The sequence below is a fragment of the Halichoerus grypus genome, chromosome 1, assembly GCF_964656455.1.
Source record: "Halichoerus grypus chromosome 1, mHalGry1.hap1.1, whole genome shotgun sequence".
NCBI classification, from domain to species: domain Eukaryota; kingdom Metazoa; phylum Chordata; class Mammalia; order Carnivora; family Phocidae; genus Halichoerus; species Halichoerus grypus.
This window is the reverse complement of record NC_135712.1, coordinates 200,893,883-200,920,558: the sequence shown is the minus strand read 5'-3', so window position 1 is coordinate 200,920,558 and position 26,676 is coordinate 200,893,883. Positions and strand designations below refer to the sequence as shown.

General features: G+C 43.0%; 1 protein-coding gene across 1 annotated transcript; it reads right to left on the bottom strand.

The window, feature by feature from the left end:
- Positions 1–2,985: 2,985 nt before the first annotated feature.
- LRRC2 (leucine rich repeat containing 2) lies at positions 2,986–26,303 on the bottom strand. The gene is made up of 8 exons (XM_036107660.2): positions 26,179–26,303; positions 18,000–18,207; positions 16,069–16,225; positions 15,180–15,316; positions 11,190–11,335; positions 9,448–9,603; positions 5,206–5,342; positions 2,986–3,035 (listed from the first exon to the last, which is right to left on the bottom strand). Exons 1-8 carry the CDS (start codon positions 26,301–26,303, stop codon positions 2,986–2,988), a joined length of 1,116 nt encoding a protein of 371 aa, XP_035963553.2.
- Positions 26,304–26,676: the final 373 nt, after the last annotated feature.

Below are 26,676 nucleotides of genomic sequence, written 5' to 3'. Positions count from 1 at the left end.
GAAGTGATTTTCCCAAGATTATACGGTGCGTTAGTAAAAGAGCTGGACTTGCAATCCTGGCTCCCCGAGTCCCAGTGCCGATCAGCTTCCAGAAAAGACTGGAATGTGTGTGCATGCGTGTGTGCGTGCACATTTGCACAATAAAGAGATGGCAAATACAGGGAGATTCGAAACATCTGTTGATATCTCCAGACAGACTCTACAGTATTCAAAGATAGGCAAGGATGGGTGGAATGATTTGGAGTATGTCAATAAGGAAAACAAACTAGAAAATGGAATTTAGATCATTGGGACATTAAGGGAAGTGGATGTTGAACCATTTGTGAACTCACTGAAGACTGGCGTCAAGAACTTTAATTTCGGGAAAGAATTGGAAAGTTCTTTAAAATTCCAAGAAATGTTATTACATGATCAAAATTTACTCTAATAACACATACTGCTGCCGACAAGTAGGGTGGGAGAAGCTAGGCAAATTGGTGCCCCTATGAATCAGGACGTGGGAAATGAGAATCGCATAAACCTACACCCACCACAACACAACACCTCAAAGTAGGCTTCCTTCCCACTCAGGAGTAGTGAGAGATTCAAGAGATGGCACTGAGGTGGGAAGGAAGGGACACAAAGAAGGAAAGACAGTAAATGATTTCTGGAGGTTACTGTTTGCCATCATCATTAAGTTACCCTAAACTGGTGTTTGGCAAGCATGCCTAATGGTCATTCTAGAAAGCTCCAGTTAAGAAATGTGGTGTGGTCCTTGCTGGTAATTAAAATGTACTACTCGATGATTTCACCTGTGTCTCTGCCCCTTAAAAATCCAACGTCTGAAAAATGGGTATAATAGTAAGCTTTTGGAACCAGAACATTTTTCTTCTAGGAATTACATTTTATTCTTTTATTCATATTGCTTTAATGCTCATACATATATCCTGCTATGGAAATTCCTTTTCCAAATTATGAATCAGTCCATATGCATCATGTAAAATTTTCAAATCTCTATGATATTTCCACTGAGATGCCCTATAATCGTGCTGCATTTTTACATTTACATGAATAAATTAAATAATATCTCTACAAATGTTATATTCAAACAATATATTTGGTATGGGATATAATGTAACACGAAACAATTATGTATTATATACTTTGCAATACTTTTTCCTTTGTTTATATGTAGCTCCAAAACCAGGTTTTTGCACAAAAGACTGGTTTTATTGAAACAAATTTTGCATTATTCATGGACAATTTGTGTGAAAGCCCCTATTTGCCCCTTTTAAGATTTATTTTCCATTTGGCTATATATAATGTATACCTTGGCATGAAATGAAATTTCAAAATCATTCAAGTAGTACAACTAATAAATTTCAATTCCATTTTTGAAGAGTTAAAAAGAAAAATGCAATTGTTTGAGGTTCAATTGAAGTGATTTCTCATTTTCCTACTCTTTTCATCTCTTAACCTACTTCTCAGAGTTTGTTTTTAACTTGAAGCAATCCTCCGCTGAAGCATTACCATACGGTTTTAGAATGTTCTGCCTTTTTTGCATCTGTTGAGGATAAAACACTGGGAATTATGATTAAATCTATCAAGACAAAATATGGAGGGTGTCAATAGGGGCCCCTCTGGGGACAGACTGTTCTTCAGATAAGAGAAAATAAAAATCACTCTTCCTTTCTTCCAAAAAACCCAAATGGCTAGACTTGTGTGTCCAATATGGCAGCCACCTGTGGCAATCTAATAATTAAAAATCCTTAATTAATTAAAAGTTCTTCACTTATACCAGTCATTATTCAAGTAGTCAAAACCACGTGTGTCTGATGGTCACTACATTTGGACAGCACAGTTAAAGAACATTTCCATCACTGCAGAAAATTCTATTGGATGGCACTGAACTAGACCATGTAGGAGTCGATTCATATAGGAATATACGTAAATATATGCACTTTTTCCTTCTTAGTCATAAAAGCTACTTGTTGAAGCTTATCTTCAACTCACAGTCTTGTTTCTTTTAGCCCAAAATAGTGGTATAAAAATAGACATTTGTACAATTTCTCCAAATCATATGATGTGGTGTAAGAGTCCAAAGCCCTATCATGAATCCCATCCTTGCCAACAAAAAAACAGTCTCATGAGCTCCCTGTGGACGGCAGCATTGTGGCCTGGGCAGATTTTTCCTGTAGCACCTGTCAGGAAAGCTTTCCTAGGCACTCCTCATCTGTAATGGACAAGTAGTCATCCCTGCTACCTTGTAAAGCCACCTTGGAGGAGGAGGAGTCCCTAAGGGTACTGCCTCTACTCCCTGCTCTAAGGTGCATCCTGGGACCCCCGAGTACCCACTCAGAACAGGAGGACCATCCATGCAGGCCACGTAAGGCTTCCCAGGACCAGCCAGGACCACTATGCCTCTGTGAGGACTCCCAGCGCACCATCTGAGTATCCTGTGCCCAATGCATGGGCAGACAATCCAGCTCTTCTTTCTACCTTCAATGCCCAAATTATACCTAAAGTCTTACAAAATACAATTAAAATATATGAAAACAGCAGTTTGTATAAACCCAAGGAAAGCTTTTCTTAGTAAAAGAAGTAATTCATTAAAACTCTTTCAAAATAAAATAAAATCTCATTTGGCTAGTCCCATATAAATGCTCTTTTTACAATCCCTTTATCCCTGGATTCCTAAAAACAGTGTAATCAACTTCAGATTTTGGTCTCTAAGTTATAATTTAAAAAAATAACACATTTTCTAAAATATTAAATGTGCATTCTTTGGAAACAAGTATATGCAAATGAACTTTTATATATAAACCCACTTATCAATTCTCCAGTCCACAGAGAGAACTATTTGCAAATGTGAAATCTGAAAATCATTTTTCCTAACTATGACTGTGGTTTCTAGACTTTGTCCTTAAGCGCAAACCATTATTCCACAACACCAAGATTTATAGCTCCACAGCACAGGGAGATTCTGCAGTCTTCTCATGGATGGCATCAAAGCTGAAGGCTAAAAGATACTTTGGTGGTATAGCTGGGAACAGATTCTGTAACAAAAGAAACAAAGATACTCAACCATTACCCATTTTATCACAAAGTGTAGCTACAAAACATGGCTCATGTTAACACACAAAATACTACCACTTCCTATGTTAAACTATGGAGATAAATGGATTTATCTATCACCATTAAGTCAGCTTTCACAAATGTTTAGTCATGCTTTAGAAATATTTAGATCTAAGATAGAATTATTAACCCTCATTCTTTTGCAATCATTCCAACAAACTGACACAGCTACAGCAGGATCTGAGAAACTGTATGACCCTAAAATAATAAAAATTGACAAAACAGAAATAGATGGCCAAGGACCTGAGACAGCAGGTAAGACCCCAGGTGGAAGGGAAAATGGTTTATAAGCAAAGTTTGGGCTATTCCTAAACCAAGCATGATCTTAGTAAGTACCCCTTTACTCAGTCTTGCTCTTCTCACTGGTTACTGCCCACTCTCCCTTCACAGCCAAATTTTGTCAAAGGATGGTCTGTACCAATGGCTCTCAAGGTGAGGCTCCCAGGTCCAAGGTGTCAACATCACCTGGGACCTTGTTAGAAATGCACATTCTAGGTCCTACCCCAGAGCTGCTGAGTCAAAATCTCTGAGGGCGGGGCCTGCAGGTGATTCTTAGGGTCACTAACACTTGAGAACCAGCAAAGGGTTTCACTTGCTCATCATTCTTGAATCACATGAGTTTGGAGGTCCACGTGACTCACTAAAGCTACTTTTTTTTCCCCTTAGCTATGGACTCTGGTCAAAACCAGCTGAGTATTTGGAAATATCATATGAACCAATATGAATACATGAAAGACAGAATTATTATAATTATTTAGAAATAAGTGAATGAGTTCAAAAGCTATCATCACTAAAGTTAACCTTACAGAGCAAATTATTTTATCACTGACCAACAGATCCAAAGCTAACTACCTATTTTCTCTAATTCTTTCTTGCATTTTTAAACAATAGCTCTAAAATGTAATTATGAATAAATCTATAAAATACAACAGTAAAGGTTTTCACAAGAGGAAACTTATACAACCCAAAGATAAATTTTGCCAAGATAAATGGTTCTGCTATTTGTTTCATGTTTCATATAAATTTCTCATTTATTTCATACTATTTCAGCATTCAAGATTGGGGATACCCGAATGGATTGGAGGTAACTGCATAGAGATTTGCTTAATTTAGTTGAAAAAAATTTTTAATTTGCCAAATAAATGGTATTTTTCATTGATGTCATGAAACCCCTGAATATCTGAATGTGACCAATCATCCTTAGTCTAGAATGTGCAACCATAGCCAGGAAGGAGGTGGTTAGAAGAAAAAAGGGTGCTTATGGCTTCTTCCTGTGTTTGTGTGCTTACAGCAGAAGGAAGGGCTTCTATCTTCCAGAACACTGGGAACAGCCCCTGGGGAAATAGCTTCCCGCCCTTTCCTGAGGTCCTGCGACCTCCCCCTGCTCCTGGGTATTATCACCACCCTGTGGGAAACCAAAGCTAAAGGGATCTAGGTACTAGTCTGCCACCTCGTGTTTTTCCTTTTGTGATTTTTATATAAGTGGACCTTGATTTATGTAAGAAACAACTTTTTCTAAAGTTGAATTTAAATGGATTTTGAAATGGAATCTTATTTTCCCATTAACCGGGATACTGTTTTGTCAATGTCATTTTGTTAAAAACTCATGTACAGTTAGTAATGCAACATCCCAAGTGTATGTTTCCAGGCCTCTCTGTCAAATAGTTGGTGATGTATCAAGTATTCAAGTACACTAGAAAAATTTGATATTAAAAAAAAATTATATGTGTATATATATTTGGTACTTGGAAAAATAATCAATTAACCAATTAACTTTTTAGCATTGTGATTCATGTCAATAAATGTGCTGCATGAGTACATGGAATTCCGTATATTTATTTAAAAGAATTTTTTTAAAGATTTTATTTATTTATTTATTTATTTATTTATTTATTTATTTGAGAGAGATAGAGCCGGGAGAGGGGCAGAGGGAGAGAGATAAGCAGACTCCGCACTAAAGCGTGGAGCCCAGTTGCAGGGCTTGATCTCAGGACCCCAAGATCATGACCTGAGCGGAAATCAAGAGTTGGGTGCTTAACTGACTGAGCCACCCAGGTGCCCCTAAAATAATTTTAAATAAGATTAACGTACCTCTTTCTTTAACATCTTCGATGTAGGCTTTCAAAAATTCTTTATCAAAGCATTGACGATCTCGTTCACTTTCCATCACTTCAACACCATCTTGACACGGGGTATTATCAAGAGGATTGTCCATAAGGCTTACAAATCTATTCAAGAAAATATGGACAATATCACATTTTCACCTGTACGTATTTAACCACAGAATTCGTCTCATAAGAAGTCAACCTCTGTGGTATTAAATCTCAAGTTCTTACTTATCCTTGAAGGTCACAGACGACCGCATAATATTAGCATCACCAGTGGAACTGGTCCATGGAATAATCCAACAGGATTATGGAATCAGTCCTGCTCAGAGGCCTGCTGGGGGAATGAGAGCCACTCAGCTACAAACGGAGGACAGCGGGCAGGAGGCCCTGAGGTGGACACACCAACATTTGCTCTCTGTCAGACCCTTCACACTGGATCGTGTCCTACTATGTTTGATATTACTCCCAATGAATGATATCAAACTCTAAGATGAGGTGGGGTTAAATTATAAAGAAGTCAGATGGTCAATATCCTTGCAACGGAAAAGATGGATACTCCTACCAAAAAAAAGAAGCTCAAGGACAGAAACTAAAATGACATTTGATCTCCTGTCCTCACCATTTTGAAAGATGTTTTGGTGTGAAAGGCAATGTAATTATTTCAATTCAAACTTGGAAATCCCTCGAATAGTCTCTGGCTGCAAGTGTGGGTCCTTGCTGGCTTGGGTGGTATCGTTCTTATTGGTTTGTGGAAGCTCTATACACATGGAAGATAAAGCCCACCTGTCCTATTTTTGTAACATATATTTCCCAGTTCTTTTTCCTTGTAATTTTATTTAATGTCTAAATGTGGAGAAAGCAAAAAGTTTTAAATTCTTTGTGGATAGATCCATGCAACTTTTCTTTTGCAAGCTCTTTTTTTTTTTTTAAGATTTTATTTATTTGAGAGAGAGAGAGAAAGAGCATAAGTGAGGGGGGGAGGGGCAGAGGGAGAGGGGACCCAATGCAGGGCTCGATCTCAGGACCGTGAGACTGTGACGTGAGCCTAAGGCAGCAGCCTAACCGACTGAGCCACCCATGAGCCCCCTTTGCAAGCTCTTTCATTGAGTTAATTTTTATCATCTGTCCCTATCCAAAAAAAAAAAAGAAAATGCCTATATTTCATCATTCTTCAATGTTTTATCAGAATAATCACTGTACATATTTTAAAATTTGAATAGTGAAAGGATACTTTTTATTTAAAACCATAGTCTCTCACCCGACCTCTGTGTCTCAGATCCCCAGAGTCAGTCTCTTTCATCGGTCAATCATTATTTTTACTTAACCTACTGGAGCTCTCTTTTACACAGGACCAATACTTCAATGTTGTTTAATCAAGCGGAAGTATTCCTTCCCTTCTCTTCAGTTCCCCAACCTTCCCACCTCCCAATTTTTATGATCTATACTTTCACTTTTTCAACATCCCACTATGAAAATTTTCCAACATTTAGAAAAGTCAAAAAAATGCTACGGTGAACACACCCATCCCTACCACCTAGGTTCCATATTTAAGATTTTACTGCACCTGCTTTATCACACACCCACCCGTGTATCCACCCCTCAATCTACTCATCGAGCCATCTTATTTTTTGATGCATTCAAAGCACATCACAGACATCACGTACTTTCACTTTTACACCGTTAACACCAACACCATCCGCATTCTGATCTGAAACCATATTTAACTTTTCTATCTTGCCTGCAGTTTGATTCTAAAATTGAAAAATTCATGTTTTTGTGACAATCATCTGGAAAGGCTCGGTGATGCCTTCATGTTTGAGGCTGAGACCACAAAATGTTGGCTGGGCACCCGCACGTGCAGACCATGCTTGCCCAGGCTCCAGCCCACCGTGGGTGACCATGTGGGCAAGGAGCTGCCAGTCCCCTGCGGAGTCTCCAAACACAAAACTCCGGGGTTTTTCCCCCAGGGCCACCCTAGACGAAACCTCAAGCTTTTTGGTCAGGTGCTGAGTGGTCTGCCCAATGGAATCGAAGAGGAGATTGGAAGGCGGGGGATCGTCTGCGTACATGAAATTGTCCTTTCGTTTTTTAGCACCCTGCCTCAATCTGCACCAACCCAGCGGACCTGGAATTTCTGACCACATGCTTCTTCAGAGTTCTCCAGGGGTCAATGGGCTCAATTTCTTGGTTTGGTCTCTGAACTTGAGCCTATTCCATTCTATTTTTATCAGTCACCACTGTTCCATCTCCTGTATGTCTCCCAAAGCGTGTTGACATCTCTCATTCTGTGAAGGCCTTCCCCTGCTTTCTCTGTCGTGGGGGGGCTTATAGGTTTTTCTTTTTTTTCCTCATCTCAGTGGGATCTCAAGAAGGAAAAGTGTTAAACACATGGTCAATCCACACATCATTAACATGGCATTTCTTATTCTTTTTATAGTTTCCTTTTAATACTTAATCTGTGGCTTAATCTAGATGTCTCCCTATATGACACACAGCATATATACGGCTATAGGCCATAAGCTTTCTGATGCTGTAGAGTGAAGAACAGGCTTTGTCTTCCCTAATTAGCCAACTTCCCTAATGGTGTTTTAAGTCACTCAGACCTTCCGCACTGGTTTATGAAAATCCCTGTATCATAGATTAGGCTCACTTTCAGTACTACCTACTCTGTTCTGATCATTCATCTACAAATCATTGCCTAGCACCACCTCATTTTGATTCTTATACCTTTTAAACACATTATGACTCACAGTAAGGCAAATTCTGTCCTGTTACTCTTGTTTTCCAAAATTATTGTCGCTGTCCTTAGCTTTCTGCCTTTCAGATATCCCTTCCAATCAGTTGTTCAAGTTCCAAAAAAGAAATCCCACTGGAGTCATGGTTGAAATCACATTACACTGAAGTATAATCTTTGGAAGAAATCACGTCTTTATCTCCTTTTCATCCAGGAAAGACACAGTATGTCTTTCCAAATACTCAAGACCTCTTTGATAGCGTTTGGGAACACTTTCTCATTTTCTTCACATAAGAGAGCTATTTTACTAGCATCTTTTCTAGATTTCTTTTTTAGATTTTTATATTTTTGGCTAATACAATTACTGCCATCATTCTTTCCATTATTTTTCTATAGGTTATTTCTAAGAAACTGGTAAGACATAGAGGTCTTAATGCAAACTTATATCTAGTGTCTTTATTAAACTTTTATTAATTCAAAGAGCTTCCATCTGATTCTTTTAGATTTCCAAGTCCTACAATGACATCATCTGAAATGACTTTAGTTACCTGCACACAGGTCAGTTTTCCCCTCACCAGGAGTTCCCTTCCTGTCTTTGGTTGTGAAGTTGCTGCTCCTGGTTGCCTGAGTGTGGAAGGGGCTCCAAGGAGGTGGGGGGTCCTGCTACCCCTCCCACCAGGGGGCCTCTTCCCATCCAGAAGACATTCCTAGGACAGCCAAGGGCAAGGGAAGACCCATTCCAGTGGAAGGAGTATGGTGGGCCAGTGGGGAGAAGATGTCATATCCCTGTTCATCTTGTGCTTAACACAGGAATGAATTTAGTCTCTCTCTTTGCAATAGTTCACTTCTCTATTTCTGTCTGTTATGCATCTTACTGCCAGGATCGGAAGATGAGGAAGATTTATGCCAAGTGAGCATTTACCACGGAAAGAACTGGACATCTCTGGGAAATCGCCCCTTAATCGCCAAATAGCAAACACCTGGTATTCAAGGCAGATGGGTCCCCGGACACAGGGAGGAAGTGGCTCTCACTGGAGCAACCTCGTGTCAAGGTGGCCTGGAGTCAGCTTCAGGGGAGGGTGGAGCTGGGGCTTTTCAAGTCCACTTCCAAGGTAAGAAAGACTGTTCAAATGTCTCCCGCCAGATTAGAATCTGTATCACATTTGCAGGGATGGTTTTTCTTAGTTTGGGGTGGTTTACAGGTTCCTTTAAGGAAACCAGAGAAGGGTAAGACAACCAGGGAGCCCTGGTCGTGCGCTTTGTCACGCTTCAAACAAAGCAGCGTTTGTCCAGAAATCCTCCGAGATCTACTTCCTCATGCCACTGGCCAAAAACTTCAAAATCCTGTAAAAAGGCATTGAAACTTCTGTGAACTGGGATCAGGTCCTCCGAGCCCAAGAACCATCCAATATGGTTCCTGAGACAGGTGGGCGCCCAGGCGCCAGGTGCCCCTTACCTTGCACGTGAATGTCTCTACAGGGATCTACTCACTTTAAAGGTGTGGATGAGTCACACAGGGCCGTCGGGAGCTCCACCAAATGGTCTCCACTGACAACTAACAAGGTGAGCTTCTTTAGGTTAAGCAAGGCATAAGGAAGATAGGTCAGCTTGTTCTTATACAAGAGAAAGGTCTGCAGTTCTTCTAGCCTAAGAAGAAGTAAAAGGGATTAGAACTTAAAAGGATTAACTTCATGGGGAAGGGGGGCAGGGGGCGGAAACCAAGTGAATGGCAAAGAAATTCTGGTATGAAATCCCTACATAGTTTATTTTATGTATGTGACCCTATGAGAATAAACGGACTTTAAAATTTAAATAAAGTCATGCCAGGTGACACTATTTGGGTTTTTTAAGTTTTCACTGGGTTAATTGCCAAGCAAAGACAAATATAACAGCAGGATAAGCAAACGGCGCATTATACACTAGTCTGGGAGGGGGCCTGACCAATCAGTACACCTCTCCAAGTGTCTACCACATTCCCCGGGGTCAGCAGGGGATGGGAAAGGAACCGTACTGGAGTTGGGGCCTGGAATGAACAGATTTGAGCAACATGTTTCCTGGGGGTATATCTTGAAAGCCCGATATTCCTCTCCCATCATATTTTCTAACTTTAAAATGGAAAGAAACCTGCAAAATGAAAAGGAAATGAGCAAAATGTGCTCCAGATATGTTTTATTTGTTTTCCGTTTTATTCTGACTCGGTGGACACCCCCCCCAGTTTTTTCTTGCATGCATTTGCAAAATCTTGACTGATCCCACAAATATTTCACCAAGTTCCCCTCGTGTTTCAAACTAAAACAATTCCCACTTAGTCTCACAAACCTGGAAAGCACCAATACGCATCATAAGTACCAGGAGTAGAAAAAGGTCATGTGAGTGACCTTCAGTACTAAGTCAGTTTTGGCTTCTGTATCACGACAGCTTACTTATTATGCTCTATCTTTATAAAGAAGACTGTGGATCCCAGGAGGCCAGATACTGTGTTTCATTCACCATTTTAAACTCTGGGCCTGCCATTCAGGAGCCTAATATCATTGGTGGGATGAATGAATGAAATAAATGAGTGAATGAATGGATCTTACATGACTCGGTATAATTTTTTTTTTTTTTTTTTTTGTGAGCTGTATGCTCAATGTGGGGCTTGAACTCACGACCCCACAATCAGGAGTCGCGTGCTCTACTGAATAAGCCAGCCAGGCGGCCCGGTGTAATTATTTTCTAAACATGAAATACAAGGATATAATTGGAAAAACCTTCCTAATCATATCGATTTTGTTTGAAAGATTATATGTGATAAATCAATAAATGAAACAAAAAAAAATTATCCTCACCGATACTCTAAACACAGAGTAATATGTTCCTCGTCCGTAAATAACATACATATAAAGACATAGAGTGATATGTTCCTATTCCATATATAATAAAAATACTTTGCTATTTCTGTGGGGTAAAGAAAGTTAATGATGTCATTCTGTTGACGATTCAAGCAAATTAAAGGTCACCAAGACAACGGAGATGTGTTCAAATGCACACACATATGCACGCACATGTATGAGGCTGACTGGAAAGTGTCTTATCATATGAAGAATGAAACTCATTTCCCAGAAACAATAAGCTCTTGGAAAAGTCACTGATTTCAAAGACCATTCGTGTGTTATGCATGTTTAAAACGTTAACGATGTCTAAGGTGTTAGTAAGTAATTCATACACCTCACCTTCAGAATGCGAGTAGCTACCTGTCTATATCTTGGGGCAGGTCACTCAGACTATTGTTGCTGATATCCAACCACTGCAAATTACACATCCTCAGGACACAGATCGGGACACTGGCAAACTTGTTTGCTGAGATATCTATGAATGTAACTTGCTTCAAGTTACTTAACTAGAAAGGAATAACAACATATTCTAATTACTTTTGTAAGAGAGGGTATGTTCAACTAATAATTTTCAGGTGCTATTTCTTCCCAAAGGCCCTTCTAAGAATATATGCAACACAGATCAGCAGAGTATGTATCTTGGAGCGCTGATGCAGGGCGGGCTGAGATCAACAGCACGCAGGGGCCGCCCTCCAGGAGTTCACACTTTTAAAAATAAGCAATGCCATTTTATGTTGCAAGAACTAATGTGAAGTTTTCAACTTGGAGCGTTCGGTAACACAGACATAAGGGGCTAATGTGCCGACGTCACGGTGGGGTAAGGGAAGGGGTCAGGAAAGATTTCACGGAGAATAGAGTTTTTGCACTGGGTCCTGAGGTTCCTCGACAGGTGGAAAGATAGGGAAGTGAACTCCAGATGGGAAACAGCATGTGCAAAGTCACAGAAGACAAAAAGCGCAAGCCTTAAAAAAACAGAATGACTTGAAGACAGCCACAAGGAGTTTTGGCAAATCTTAAAAAGACTCACATTTGAACTTGTGAAGGGCCATGGCAAAAGATCAGAAATCTCTACTCTTTATGTCTCATTTCCGTAATTTGTGTTTTTAACATGGTAACTGGATATGCAGGGAAATATTTTTTTTTATTTCAAATGCAAATCTACGAATATTGAATGACGTAGGAAAAGTGTCTCATGTTTGGATTTTTTTGTAAGTTGGGTCGTGGCTGTGACAATATAGACAAATAGAAGGAGCTACCTTTTACTGACTTATTTTCAGAGTCCACAAATAACATTTAGGCTGCCTCTCAGGACACATTTTCCAAACTTATGAAATATGCAATATGGAGCCAGTTGGGCCAATAGAAGGAATGACTGAAATGTAGAAAAGAAAGAAGCAGTAGGCTTATGCCTGTCTTTACCTTAATATCATACCTAATCCCATATTGCCACATTTGCTTTAGTGACCCACAGGTCAAACTCACCCCCTTGAATGGGCACATTCTAGTTTTGCTCTTGTTTTGAATTTATGAAAATGAATGTGAAGACAGTAATGTGACAGTGAATAAGCAGTCAAAAAAAGATGTTTGGGGTGCCCATAATTCAGTCTAAAGTCTCTGGCTGTGTTGCAGAGATTCTCAGACCAGCAGAAAAACCAAGACTGAATTATCATCAGCCTCTCATCTTTCTTCTTTTTACAATAAATGTAGAAGGTACATTTTCTTTTTCAGCCTGTAAAAGAATAAGTTCTTTCCTTTTTTTTTTTTAAGATTTATTTATCTGACAGAGAGAGAGAGAGAGAGCACAAGCAGGGGGAGTGGCAGGCAGAGGGAGAGAGAGAAGCCATGGGGCTTAATCCTAGGACCCTGGGATCATGAACTGAGCTGAAGGCAGATGCTTAACCGACTGAGACACCCAGGCGCCCCAAGTTCTTTCCTTTAAATATCCTCAATAAATTAAGACTTCTGTGAAAATTAGAATAAGGAAAATCACAGTGGCATCAAACTAGCAAGGAGAGCAAATGCCTGGATATCGTCATTCCCCACTAGCTACTTTCATCAAGGGCAAAGCAAAACATTCAAACTCTTTTGAAAGGTACTTATATTTGCCTGACAATTCCGGGGCTGTCCAGATAAAAATCTGACATTCAGTCAAAATAAATACAACACTCATTTATACAGAAGTTTCATTATCTTTACCTTTGTCTCAAAATTCCTGGTAGTTCCCTCCATGGGTCATTCATTCTACTTGAGGTCTGTTTGAACTTGAATTCAGGATTGTGTCAATTATTTGTGTGAGAAGCATCCTCATGAAGACAGGCACAATGATGCGAATACATTGAACCCTACCAAACCATACACTTAAAAATGGTCACAATGGTAAATGTAATGTTTTTAACCAAAGGAAAAAAAACAGTGTTTTAATGCCAGCATTTGGATATGGCATCCAGGCAAACAGTGCTTTCCTGAGTCTGTAGGGGCGAGAACCTGGTGTGCTGTGTGCTTCCTTTGGATACATACAAGTTGGACACATGAGGCTGAGACATGACCTGTCTTCAGCTACATAGTTTCTATTTATCCTGAATCAGCCATACTTTGAACAGGTGGCTGAAATTTATGGCCAATGAGAACCATTCAGGCTGGAAATAGTGAAGCTATATATAAGAAGAGTCAGTGAGCTGTTATAACAGAGCCAACTGGGGAAGTATAACAAGTACAGTGCATTTACAGAATCCCATTCAAAGCAAAGAGCCTAAAAATCTATACCCCGAGTACATTTGCTCCCACGTATGTCAATATAGGTGAATCAGCAGGACATTGCTGTTTGCCAGCAAAAAAACAAAAAAACAAAAAAACAAACCCAAATGGTGGTTGCCTAGGGCTGCTTAATATGCCAACTCATGCGGATTAACTGTAAACAGGTGAGACAGAATTTTGAGGGAATGATAAAAATATCCTAGAAGTGAATTATGGTGAATTGTACACTTATGGTTAAATCTGAAGGTCTATAAATTATATCTCAATAAAGGGGGGAAACAGAGAAGGGACAGAGAGGCGAGCCTAGAAGGCTGTTGTCCCAGGCCTGATGATAACAGCACGGGCTTGGACAAGGGTGTTGGTGACCAGTTCCTGGGTGGTGGTCAGATACAGAACCTATTCTGAAGGGCATTGTCAACAGGACTTACAGAGTGAATACAGGGCATGGGAGCAAGAGAGGTCAAGATGACTTGGATTGTTTCCAGCCTGGACAACCAAGAGAAGACTGAGCCAATTTCTAAACTGGGGAAGCCTGGGGGCGCCTGGGTGGCTCAGTCAGTTAAGCATCTGCCTTCAGCTCAGGTCATGATCCCAGAACCCGGATGGAGCCCTGCATCAGGCTCCCTACTCAGCGGGGAGTCTACTTCTCCCTCTCCCACTCCCCCTGCTAGTGTGCACGCTCTTTCTCTCTCTGTCAAATAAATAAGTAAAATCTTTAAAAATTAATTAATTAATTAAAATAAATAAACTGAAGAGGCCTGGGGAATGAGCAGTCTCATGCATGGAGTCATGCCCCTGGGTGGATGCCCTCACCTGGACTGTCGGGCATTTCCTGAGGCGACAGTGGACACGGCCACTTCCTCCCACCCAGAAGTTTCCAGGCAAGGAGAGTAACACCCCATCTAGGACTCTAATCAGCAGCCAGGGCCTTGTTAGCACCACACCAGGAACACTGTTTCCAGTCTGTTCATTACCAGCAGGATTATGAGATCTCTATCTCCCTTCAGCATAAGAAGCCTGTTGAGTTTTGTTTGGCAACACTCTTTCCTCTCAGCTGCTCCATCTCATCAGAATGTGATTTTAAATCATTTCTCCAGTGAATACAGACCAAAAATCATTAATGAATATTGCTTAAATTAATAGACTTTTAAAATCTTATCTGTTAAGACTACTTTGGTTATCTGCAAGTTTTTATGAATATATAAACTTTTAAAAAAAATTTACCCCGTTTATTTCCAACTGTTTCCAATTTATTTTACCACTGTGGATTAAATAAATCCAGATCTGCATTACAGACAACAGGCATCATACATTGAATAGGCATTAAATAAAAATATCTTATATGAAAACAGGACATTTTTGCCTAGTTTAGTTGTTTTTGATAGCTTTTCTGAACTTAAATTCAGCTCCTGGCCTAGTATAAGAACATTTTAAAAGACCTTCTAATCGCTGGTATAGGGTGATTGAAATGTCAAGAAAGCATGATATAATAAAGATGGATTTCATCTTGCAAACTGTCTTCCCTGCATTATAGATCATCCCATGTCATAAACCAAATACAAGTAAATCATAGTGCCAATATGACTGCTTTCTTACTTCGAAGGGGAGCTCGGTTAATTCTAGGTTTCCAGAACAATCCAGTTTCTCTAGATTTTCACAGTCTCCCAGTTCTGGAGGAATGCTCCTCAGATGGTTGAAACTCACATTGAGTTCTTTCAGGTTCTTCAAACGACCTGTCATCAGAACAAATGAACATCCATGGGGAAGATCCTTTAAGGTCTTTTAATAACAAACACAAGACAAAGATATAAAACATTTGTATAAATGACGATGGGGGAGACATGAAACATAATTTTGTATTTGTTTTTTAAGCACTTGATTAAATGTCAGCTCGTCTTTTATCCTGAGCATGTCAGTCCTTGATCATAGCATTTTTTGCTTACTCTCTAGTTAATCCTTCATGGAACTATAGGCAGCCCCCAGACCTTCACCCCTCCCACCCCAAGAGAAAGAGAAGCAGTAATGATCACTGTAGCCTTCATTTTAAGGTACTGCAGCTAAACAGAAAAATGATGGAGAATTACAAACTGTTGATCAAAATGACATAATAGGGCTACACTAAACTTATACAGGAACAAATTGGTCATATTTTATGTTTGCAATGAACATGTCATTGCATGCTTAACTTTCTAAAACTAAAAGAAAATAAACAAAAAAGTTCCTAAACACAGCATTGGTCACTCATGAGACTTCTAGTTTCTGAGCCATTGGCAAATGTCTGCCTATGCTGAGTTCTGCAGGTGGGATCCTGCTATCACTGCCCCAAGGGGACCTGGCGAACTAACCAGCAGCTCTAGGAACACAGGAAACAGCCCCGTCCAGCAGCGTCCTGGGCCAGGAGGGAAAGGAAGCGCCAAGCCACCACCTGCCCACCAGCAGCCTGCTTGCCAGACAAGAACACTGAGGCTCCTGCTGGAGAACATACCGATTTCAGCTGGAAGACAGGAGATTTGGTTTTTTGGCAGATCCAGAATTCTCATGGCTTGGAACAGCTCGATATAAGTAGGAATGATTTGAATCAGGGTATTATTGATGTGCCATTCTTTCAGGTGTATCTGCTCCTTCAACGAATCCGGGAGCTCCTAAAACAGAATGAATGACATCAGTCACAACTAGTTCCTCAAGGTGTCGGAGCCGAGTGGCGGCGTGCGCAGAGCCAAGTACAACCGGGCATTTACGTAAAAGGCAAGAAGCCAGAGAGCATGGGGGAGAGCATCAGGCCTAATCTTAGCCCGCCCCACAGCCCCTCCAAGAAGCCACTTTAAGACTCTGGGGTTGGGCGCCTGGGTGGCTCAGTTGGTTAAGACTCTGGGGTTGTCATTAATTTCACTCTGGGGTTGTCATTAATTTCACAGATTAGCCCAATTGCAAAACTGCCGTTCATTCATGATATTAAGATCAAATGCCCAGTGAACACAGACAACCAGGCTCACACCCATAGCCACACTGATTTACATCTCAAAACACACTGATTTAACATCTCAAAACAAAATCTGTCCATGCACTGGATTTTTAAATTTGTGCTACGTTTCCCCTCCCTAGGTAGTTGCTTGATAAAGATCTAATAGTTGCTGTGCCAAATTTCTCACTGTTTTTCTGAGTCTATCATAGGAAAGAGCACCAGAAAGACAGCAGGGAGACCTGAACGCTGGGCCAGGCTCTGCCTTTTTCCAGGCACACCACCTCCCTCGGCCTTCATTTGTGAAGCGACAGAGGAACTCAGCAGAATCCAAGGCCGCCCCTGGCTCAAGGGCTCTGGGATACAGTTGGAAAGGTGCTGAGAAGTGCTTATGGATGGAGGTTGTCCAGGTGGGCTGGGTAACCCCTGTGGGGTAAGTGCTTAGACCAGGACCGTGTTTGACAACGGCACATGAGAATGATTTACCAGCGGTATTTAACTAGAACTGCAGAAGAGCACCCACTGATCTCAGTGATGGGGATGCAGGAGAAAGAAGACTAGAGATTGTACAGTAATAATCTCTCCCAGTTTCAGAGGACAGTGCAACCAACAAGTCAATGTCCTAGAATATCGGCTCATTTAGAACCCACAACAGCCCTGAGAGGAAGCCAAGGCAGGCCTTAGCACTGGAGAAGATAAAATATATGAAAGTGGAGTAAATTGCCCCCAGATCACATGGCCAATAAAGGACAACCCCCAGGATCCCCCCCCCCCTCCAAAATTTCAGTCTCCGGGCCCAGAGTGCCTTCAGCCATAAGTTGGGGGGATAAAAAGAGATGGAGGGCAGGTTCCAGAGAACCCTGTGCCCCAGAAAGGGACCATCGTCCCAGTTTGCTTGCCAGGGCACACTCAGGTGCTGCTTCCACCAGAAAACGTCAGATCATGGGCAAGCCCTGGAGATGCCTCCCCAAGCAAAGCAGCGGGTCAGGGGCACTGGGAGCAGGAGGCCACCTGTAAACACCTGAGGAAAGGGGAGGGGGGGCATCTTTGTCCTGGCCTCAGAATCTCAGGAGGAAAAGCAGTTAAAGGGTCTGTCACTACCCACTGGGGGATGTTACCTAAAAGACTCAGTTTATTAAAAAAAAAAAAAAAGGTGGGGGCAAAGAGTGATTTTAAAGGTCTGGGGGAGAGACCACAGGAGTATATATTTTAAAGGCTGTGCCATCCTGGGGAGGGCCACTGGGGTCGCAGCCCCTGCCAGCCTGGGAGGGATCCTGCTGCCCTCCCCAGGACTACGCGGTCTTGCATGGAGGAAGGGACGAGAGAATCTGATTCAGAGCAGGCAACTGGCTCCTCCCCATCCATGGGAAAGCTCCTCTTTGGGCCAAGGCCAAGACCAATCAATGCCTGGAGCAGAGCCCAGCAGCGCTCATCGGGCACCCCCTTGCTGCACTCACCGTCCACTGCTCCCCCGAAAGTTCAAACACAAATGGACTGCTCCGTTTGTCTCTCTCCTTGGAAAGTGAACTCTGCCTTGCGAGAGTGTTCCTTTCGATCTTTTCCAGAAGCCTCACACTGGTGTCTACAATGCCATTCTTGCAGTACGCAGCCTGAGGGATGCCTTTCCTCTTGCACTCGGCCACGAAGTTCCACTCCTCCTTTATCCTAAATGGACAGCAGAGGCCGAAGTCACGTTCCTGGGGAACCGCCCTCACCTGCCCAGAGTAGCCAGCAGGACACCTGGGCACAGGCGCAGCCCTTCCCAAGGCCGGCGATTTCCCCGCAGCGGCAGGAGACTCAAGCACACCCCGACCCACCCACCCACCCAAACCTCAGCCCTCCTCCCTGCACCTCTTCTCTCGGTCCCTCTGCTGTGGGAATGTAAGGGGCATCTTAAACCCTCAGAGTTGTGAATTATCAGCAACTTTGACTAAAAAAGTAGAGAAGGAGAATCAGGGCCAGCAAGAGACCCCTGATTCAGAGCCTGGACCACGCTGTTAAAGGAATCACAGGTGTTGAAACATTCTAGTAAGTGCTTATAGACTGTCTTTCCACCAGTCAAGAGTTAGGAGTGTTAGCAAAGCTTGGTAGCAGCACTAGAGAGGGATGGAATTCCTGCCTAAAATTTCTACCAAAGCTACCTATGCATTTTATTAATTACAGTTTCCTTTGATATTATGTGGTGCTAGCCCAAGTTGTTTTGTTTTGTTTTGTTTTGTTTTGTTTTTAAATGCATGGCCACAGGAATATGCTAATCTTTCAAGGGCATCTGGTTTGAAATATATAGGCAGCCCCAGTTTATAACATACCTGACCGATCTTTACAACTCTGCAGAGATTAAAGTGAACTTGTAGAAAACTGATAGCAACACAAATAATTCTTGACTACAACACAGAAATCAATTCTGTCCGGTGGAGGGACAACCCTCCCCCACCTCTGAGGACAGTTTGTTCTGTTTCCAAGTTCATTTCAATGTTCCTGATAGCTAAATGTGTCTGTCCTTTGGATTCTCCTTTGAACTGGCTGTAACACCTCACTGCTTGTCCTCTTGTTCATAATGAGAAAAACAGAAATTTTTTAAGATTTTATTTATTTATTTGAGAGAGAGAGAGAGAGAGAGCACAAGAGGGGGTAGGGTTAGAGGGAGAAGACTCCCTGCTGAGCAGGGAGTCCCGATCTCGGTCCCCGGACTCGGGGATCATGACCTGAGCCAAAGGCAGTTGCTTAACCAACTGAGCCACCCAAGCGCCCCAAGAGAAAACCAGAATTTTGAACACACATTCCTTTTATATCTGCAGAGTCATCACTGCACCTTTTTTGAGCGTTAACATTTAGCACAGGTTGGTCGCCCTGTGAGAAGTCTGGCAGGGGTGTGGCGAGGTGGGGAGAGAAAGCCCAGACCTCTTCCCCTCATCCCTTGTTGGGGTGGGACCGCCAGGGCTCAGGGAGTTGTGATCACCTTCTCCTTTATGTAGCTTCAACTGCTTTCAGTTCTGCCTCGTTTTTGTTTCACGTCCCCAACCCCCCCCCCCAACCCCCACCCTTGTGATGGGCAAATCGTAGGGAATGAGTAAGCAGGGGAACCAGAGGGGCAAAGCTGCCAGGGCAGCGTGCAGAGGGCGTGGAGCCAACAAGAGACCCCTGATTCAGGGCCAGGACCACGCTGTTAAAGGAATCACAGGTGTTGAAACGTTCTAGTAAGCGCTTATAGACTGTCTTTCCACCAGTCAACAGTTAGGAGTGTTAGCAAAGCTTGGTAGCAGCACTAGAGTGTGGTCAATGTCAGTAATTCCTCAGGAGAGCTGCAATGCCGGGGTGGGTGCCTGGGGACACAGCCGGACCCTGCCAGTCACCAACCCTCTAGATCCCCACGGATTTTATAAAGATGATATGTATACCGTATGATCCAGACGTTCCGCTCCTAGGTATTTCTATAAGACAGGGGAAAGTGTCTATCCATACAAAGACCTGGGCATATGTTCATATTAGCTTTATAGCCAAAACCTGAAAACAACCCAGATGCACCTTCATAGGTGAATGGATGGACACACTGTAGCTTATCCACACGTGGACTACTACTCGGCAATAAAAAGAAATGAACTCTTGATACACACTACCACGTGAATTAATCTCGGTGTCATCAGGCTGAACGAAAGAATACAGACCAAAAAAAAAAATTATTCCATTTATATAAAATGATTTGTGAGACTCTAATAAATGCAAAATCATCTACAGCGACAGGAAGGAGTGACTGCCCAGGCACCGAGGACAGGGGATGAGAGGAAAGAACCACCTAGAGTGAGGAAGAGGCTTCTAAGATGACGAATATGATCCTATCTTGATTGTGCAAATGGTTTTACAGAGGTATATGTACATCAAACTTTTCAAATTGTATCCTTTAAATACGTGTAGTTTCCTGTGTGTCAGTTACGCTCCTCAGTAAGGCTTTCATAAAAAACATTTCGTGGTCCCATTTTCATCACTCCTGCATCCCTCCTCAATCCCCCTGCCCCTCTCTTGCTCTTTTGTGTGCACCTGGACAAACTTCAGTTTAGCTGGCATCCACCTCCTCCCCCCCACCCCGTCTCCACACATGCACCCACCCAGGAGTGAGCGTGGAGGAAAATTCACTGCCTTGCAAACTGGCCTCGCTTTGAATGGTGACCCCTGACCCCAGGCCCCTCACTGCTGTCCAGCAGCCCTGCCACACTCCCAAGCTTGACCCTTTGCCCCAGGCCCTACGTGACTCTTGCACATTTTCTCCCTTTCAAGCAAACCTCCATCAGCGCCTACCCCATCCTCCGTCCCAGAGCTCCTGGTTCAGGGAGGGAAGAAATGAAAGAGAACAGAACACGTGGAACTCCCAGCACCTCATCCACGCCACCTGCTCACATCTGTTCCTGTCAACTCTGCCTGTGCTTAGGCTGGTCTGTAAGAACTCTCCCAGATCCTCCCTGTGGTTACACCACCTCCCGAGCTAAACCCAGCCTCTCACCTGCTCAAGGACTTCCTGCCCTCGGTTCTCTCCTGAGTATTTTCCTCCTGTGGATCACTCCCACTGATGCTTGTACCACGGTTATTTCTCCCAACTTAAAGGGCAACACTGCCACCCTCACCCCCCACCTCTACCCCCTGCAACCTCATGTCTTCCATCAAGCCCGCTGCACTTTATAGCCAACCCCATGAAAGAGCTGTGCTGACTCACATCCACAATTCTCCATTCCCACCCCCCTGTTCTCTGTTGAACCCCCTTCTTTGGAACATCCCCCTTCTTTGGAACTGTTCTCAGCATCCCCCTTCTTTGGAACTGTTCTCAAGGTCATCATGACCTCCACTTTGCTAGACCCAGTGGCCAAATCCAGTCTTCATCTTCTCTGACCCATCTGCAGCATTTGGCACAGCCCTTCCCCCAACCCCCCATGAAGCCTGATTGCCACTTGGCTCCCAGGACCCCTCTCTCTGCCAATTCCACTCCTACCTCTCTAGTCGCTGGGCTGACCCCCCCTCAACTTCCCAACCTCCAAATCTCCAAGGTCCCAACACCCAGCCCTTGGGCCTTTGCCCTTCTCATTCTTTGGATATCTCCCAGTGCCGTGGCTTTAAATAGATCTGTATGCTGATGGTGCCCAATTATAGCTCTCTAGCCAAGACTACCTCACTGAATCCAGACTCCTTGCTTCCCCTGTATCTCCAGCTGACTGTCAAAAAGAGGTCCCAAAATTAACATGTTCCAACCCAAACTCCTAATCCTCACCCTAAAACCTGCCTCTTCCCCATCCCAGGCCAACCCATGCCTTAGTGTTTGCATTGCTCTTGTGTCTGCCTGGGACATTCGTTCCTGAATTTCTGCAGGGCTGGCTCCCGAGGTCTATGTGCACACTTTTTGCTCTTCCAAAATGACTTTGGGTATCATTGGAGTTTCAAGCTTGCCATTAAGCTGGGAGAAAGAGGAGCATTTTTAAAAAGTATTTTGCTGATGTCCCTGGTTAGCCCAGCTACCACCCTACCCACATCCGAGTCACAGTGAGCTGAGCTTGGGTAGGCACTCAGCAATCAAGGAGGTAGGGCTTCAGGATCTACCTATGACGTCTCCATGTAATGTCATAAAAGTGATAAGTTTAAAAATTCCAGCACATGGAGAGAGATGAATTTAATACTGGGAGAAAGTGGTAGGATTGGCTTGGGATTGTTACTTTTCATTATTAGCGCTTCTGTATAATTTAAATATTTTAATACCATGTGATAAAAATAAATGTAAATACCTAGGGCCACCTGGGTAATTCGGTTAGTTAAGCATCCGACTCTTGATTTTGGCTCAGGTCATGATGTCAGGGTCCTGGGATCGAGCCCTGCATCCAGTTCTGCACTGGGCGTGGAGCCTGCTTAAGATTCTCTCTCTCCCGGGATGCCTGGGTGGTTCAGTCAGTTAAGCGGCTGCCTTCGGCCCAGGTCATGATCCCAGCGTCCTGGGATCGAGTCCCACGTCAGGCTCCTTGCTCAGCAGGTAACCTGCTTCTCCCTCTCTCTCCCTCTGCTTGTGCTCTCTCTGTCAAATAAATAAAACCTTTAAAAAAAAAAAAAAAAAAGACTCTCTCTCTCCCTTCTCTCCCCCAGCCCCTCCCTCTGCTCATGCACTCTCTCCCTCTCTTAAATAAAAAATAAATATTTAAAAATAAATAAATGAATGAATGTAAATACCTGCCTTTGGATCTAGATCTGATAGTAGCAGTCAAGGATGTGGGGCAGACCCTGGGTCTAAGACATGCGGATTGAAGGAATAAAAGAAATCCCCTCAAAATGGCAACAGCCAACAGCACGGCCACTGTTCACCAAGCCTTGTGTTCACCAAGCACTTTGTTAAGAAGAGTTAACGTCTCTTCTACCCTCATTTCTTAGAACGAACCCGAAGGGCTACCCTGCCAATGTAATGGAACAATGCCCGTTAAGCCCTACAGAATACATCCTTCCTATATCACAAATGACAAACCAACATAAATGACTCACATATTTTGGTGCAGCCAATATACAATGGAAAAAAAAGGGTATTAGACACATCTCATTAAAAAGAAGCATATAACAAATCTTTTTTGGATTTCTTTTTAAATGTTTTCTATCCCATTCCCTCTGAAACCTCATGAGAATATAAGCTATTTTTTGGTGAGAGTCAAGATGAGACTATGAACTCTTTTTTTCAATTCCATTCTCTTCCTTGAGACTAATTAAAATAAGTAAACTGTCTAGCATAACATAGAGTTGTCAAATTGCTATGTTATACACCTGAAACTAATGTAACATAGTGTGTCAGCCACATTTCAATAAGAAAAGGGGGGGAGATCAAAATAAACAAATAAATAAATAGTCTTTGTCTTTATACTTTATCACCCATATAATTGAATTATCGTCCTCTTGAATCAATTTTAGTAGAACTTCAAACACAAGACAGATAGACATGTAAAATGATGCCATTACAGTTCCACTAATTAAATCAGTAAATGTGCAAATAAAATGCTCTTCCCTTAAGAAAAGAACCCACAATCCTAGCCTGGATGGCAAAGAGCCTCCCTGGATGAGAAAGTCCTCACTCAGAGCCTTACAGCGGTTCTTCTATTTCCCCCACTCAGAGACTGAGTTTCATTCAGATAGAGTGCTAGTCTGTATTGTATCTCTGCTTATAACTTTTTTTTTTTAAGATTTTATTTATTTATTTGACAGAGAGAGATAGCGAGAGAGGGAACACAAGCAGGGCGAGTGGGAGAGGGAGAAGCAGGCTTCCCTCCGAGCAGGGAGCCTGATGCGGGGCTCCATCCCAGGACCCTGGGATCATGACCTGAGCCGAAGGCAGATGCTTAACGACTGAGCCACTCAGGTGTCCCCCCGGCTAATAACTTTTAAGTTTTGATACACGCTTCATGAAACAAATACAGTCTTACAAAATGAAGTACCATGAAGTGAGATCACGGAGCAACCTAGAGTGTTTTGCCTGTTTTCATAAAATTAAATTAACCAGATAATTGCTTGTTCTGATAAGGATTTCACCAGCTTTTCAATATATTGATTTCCCTACAGAAAACAGATCTTGAGAAACTAACGGTTAACCTTCAAATAGTATTAACAATCACAGTATGAATCATAGTATGGAAACTCAGAGACACCTGCAAAAAACGTAAATTTACTACATTCATTTTTTGCAGGGAAGCTAATCAGCTTGCTCCTTGAACCCCCACATTCCTTCCTCCACCATCCCGACTTCCTCCTCACCTGCCCAGCCAATATGATGGCTGTTTTTCTTATCTTCAGCTAGAAAAGCCTAACAAGGGGCGCCTGGGTGGCTCAGTTGTTAAGCGTCTGCCTTCGGCTCAGGTCATGATCTCAGGGTCCTGGGATCAAGCCCCACATCGGGCTCCCTGCTCGGCGGGGAGACTGCTTCTCCCTCTCCCACTCCCCCTGCTTGTGTTCCCTCTCTCTCTATGTCTCTCTCTGTCAAATAAATAAAATATTTAAAAAAAAAAATAGAAAAGCCTAATAAATCCCCAAGAAGTTTTCTGTCTTAGGGCAAGATAAGACGCGGCACAAGCCCCATTCAGGGCCGACCCCGGGTACGGGAGGTATGGGAAGCTGTCCACAAAGCCATTTAGCACCACAATGCAAGACAGAGGCCAGGAGGCAAAAACCACTCCAAAGCAGCTGAGAGAACAGTTTGTGGACCCTGGCTCTCCGCAGATGCTCCAGCTCCAAGAACCCTCGGGGTGGTGGGGAAGGGTTACCTCAGCTACACACTTTCCCCAAACCCCCCAGGGCTTGCGTCCCCCTTCAACAAGTTGTCCTACCCTAGAGTAACCCTAGATGCTAGGAGTGGGGAGGAGGTCTGAGCAGAGCTGAGAGCCACTTTGGGCTCACGGGGTCCGGGGACCTGTGTAATTCGTGCTAGTGTAGATCACTCAGACCCATTACCACAGGTGTTGCCCGGTCTGAGGTTCTAATTCTTAAATTCAAGTTTCACATCATATTGGATAACCTCAAATTAGTGCAAGTGGAAAGAACGTCCCAACTATCTGTGATTGCAACATTGTGCAGGGGAAAGAGCTTGGTCAAATCCTCCACTTACCAGCTGTGTCAGCTCGGGCAAGTCACTTAAGTCCCAACTTCCTTGTCCGCAAGTTGGGGATAAGGATAACCACCTGGAATGGCTGTGATGCTTACAGTAACAGCTTAATAATTATCAAGCATGATCAGAACAGGTATTGGTTTGATCCAAATAGTTCATAAAAATGGAGAACTAAGAATAGAGAGACATTCATACCTTACACATTTGGTTTTTAACTTAAAGCACAGAAAAATATCAACCTTTGCCAACTTGAGATAGGGTCAGGGACCTCCTCCGAGAATGGGTCTGCCAATCAGAATCCCATTCTGCCTTCCTTATATAAACCACACCCTCCGCACATCATGCAAGAGCTCCAGTTTTGGTTCCTTCATAGGGAATAAAAAGTAGACATGCAAAGCCACCAGAATGTGTAACCTCTCCAACTTGCCATACTTTTTCGGATTTGTGCAGTGCTGAGTCAATTGTGTGGCTCACAGTTATCCCAAATGCAGTTTTTCCAAAGCGCTTAGCTTCATTTCATATACGTGTAACTCTCTTTTACTCCTATTTCATGAGTTTACATGAGCGTCGTCGAATTACCTCCTCTCAATCCAACTAAAAATGGTGTCAGTACAGTGAGTCTTACCCAGCATTCAGCTTAACAGGTGAGGGTGGAAATGCAGGACAGCGAGTGCCCTTGAGGTGCCCTAGGGCATGATCTGCCCAGGTGTGGAAAGCATCAGAGGGCCTCGTGAGGCCAGCTGAGCAGCCTTCCACAGAGTGTACTGTAGAGAGTTTACTGTATCATGGCATCTCCCCCGGGCCTGGTACAGTGCCTGGAATGCATGTGGGTCCATACACCATTGGGGGGGGGTGTCACTGTTATGGGAATCAGACATTCGCTCTGGGCAACAGTGGGATGCCTCTGAAGCCCAATGAGCAAGAGTCACTGAGAAATCCCAAAAGAAGAGCATCCCCCTCCACACCACGACCGCAGCCTGCCTAGTCCCCATTCGCTAAAGAAGCTACAGGCAAGTACAAAAAACACATACTTTTCCAATGCACTTTTCTCGAGCCTTTCTGCCTCCTTCTTCTGCCAAGCTTTGTGCTTCTTGACACGCGTTTCCCACAAGGCTCTGATGACAGAAATGTCGAACACGACCACTTTGTGTCCCATTTTGGGAGCAGGAAATTACCTATTTAAGAAACGTACATATGTCAGCTTCACACACACACGGAAGAAAATAGATTTAGCATGAACTTTATTTTTTCTTTAAGATTTTATTTATTTATTTGAGAGAGAGTGTGCATGAGCCAGCGCTGGGGGGGAGGGGGCAGAGAGCAGAGCGGGAGGGAGAAGGATGAGCAGACTCCCTGATGAGCACGGAGCCCACAACACACACAGGGCTCGATCCCAGGACCCCAAGATCACGACTGGAGACCTGAAACCAAGAGTCAGACGCCCAACCGACTGAGCCACCCAGGCACCCCAGTTTTAGCAAGAACTTTAAAACGAAACAAGAATGAATCCATCGTCTTAAGTAATGATG

Excerpts from the sequence above, each read along its gene's own strand:
- LRRC2 (XM_036107660.2), bottom strand. The coding sequence starts at position 26,303 with ATGGGACACAAAGTGGTCGTGTTCGACATTTCTGTCATCAGAGCCTTG. Across the intron at positions 9,604-11,189 it reads CTGCCCCAAGATATAGACAG|GCTAGAAGAACTGCAGACCT; the intron begins GTAGCTACTCGC and ends ACTTCTTCTTAG. Across the intron at positions 3,036-5,205 it reads CGAAGATGTTAAAGAAAGAG|AATCTGTTCCCAGCTATACC; the intron begins GTACGTTAATCT and ends CTTTTGTTACAG.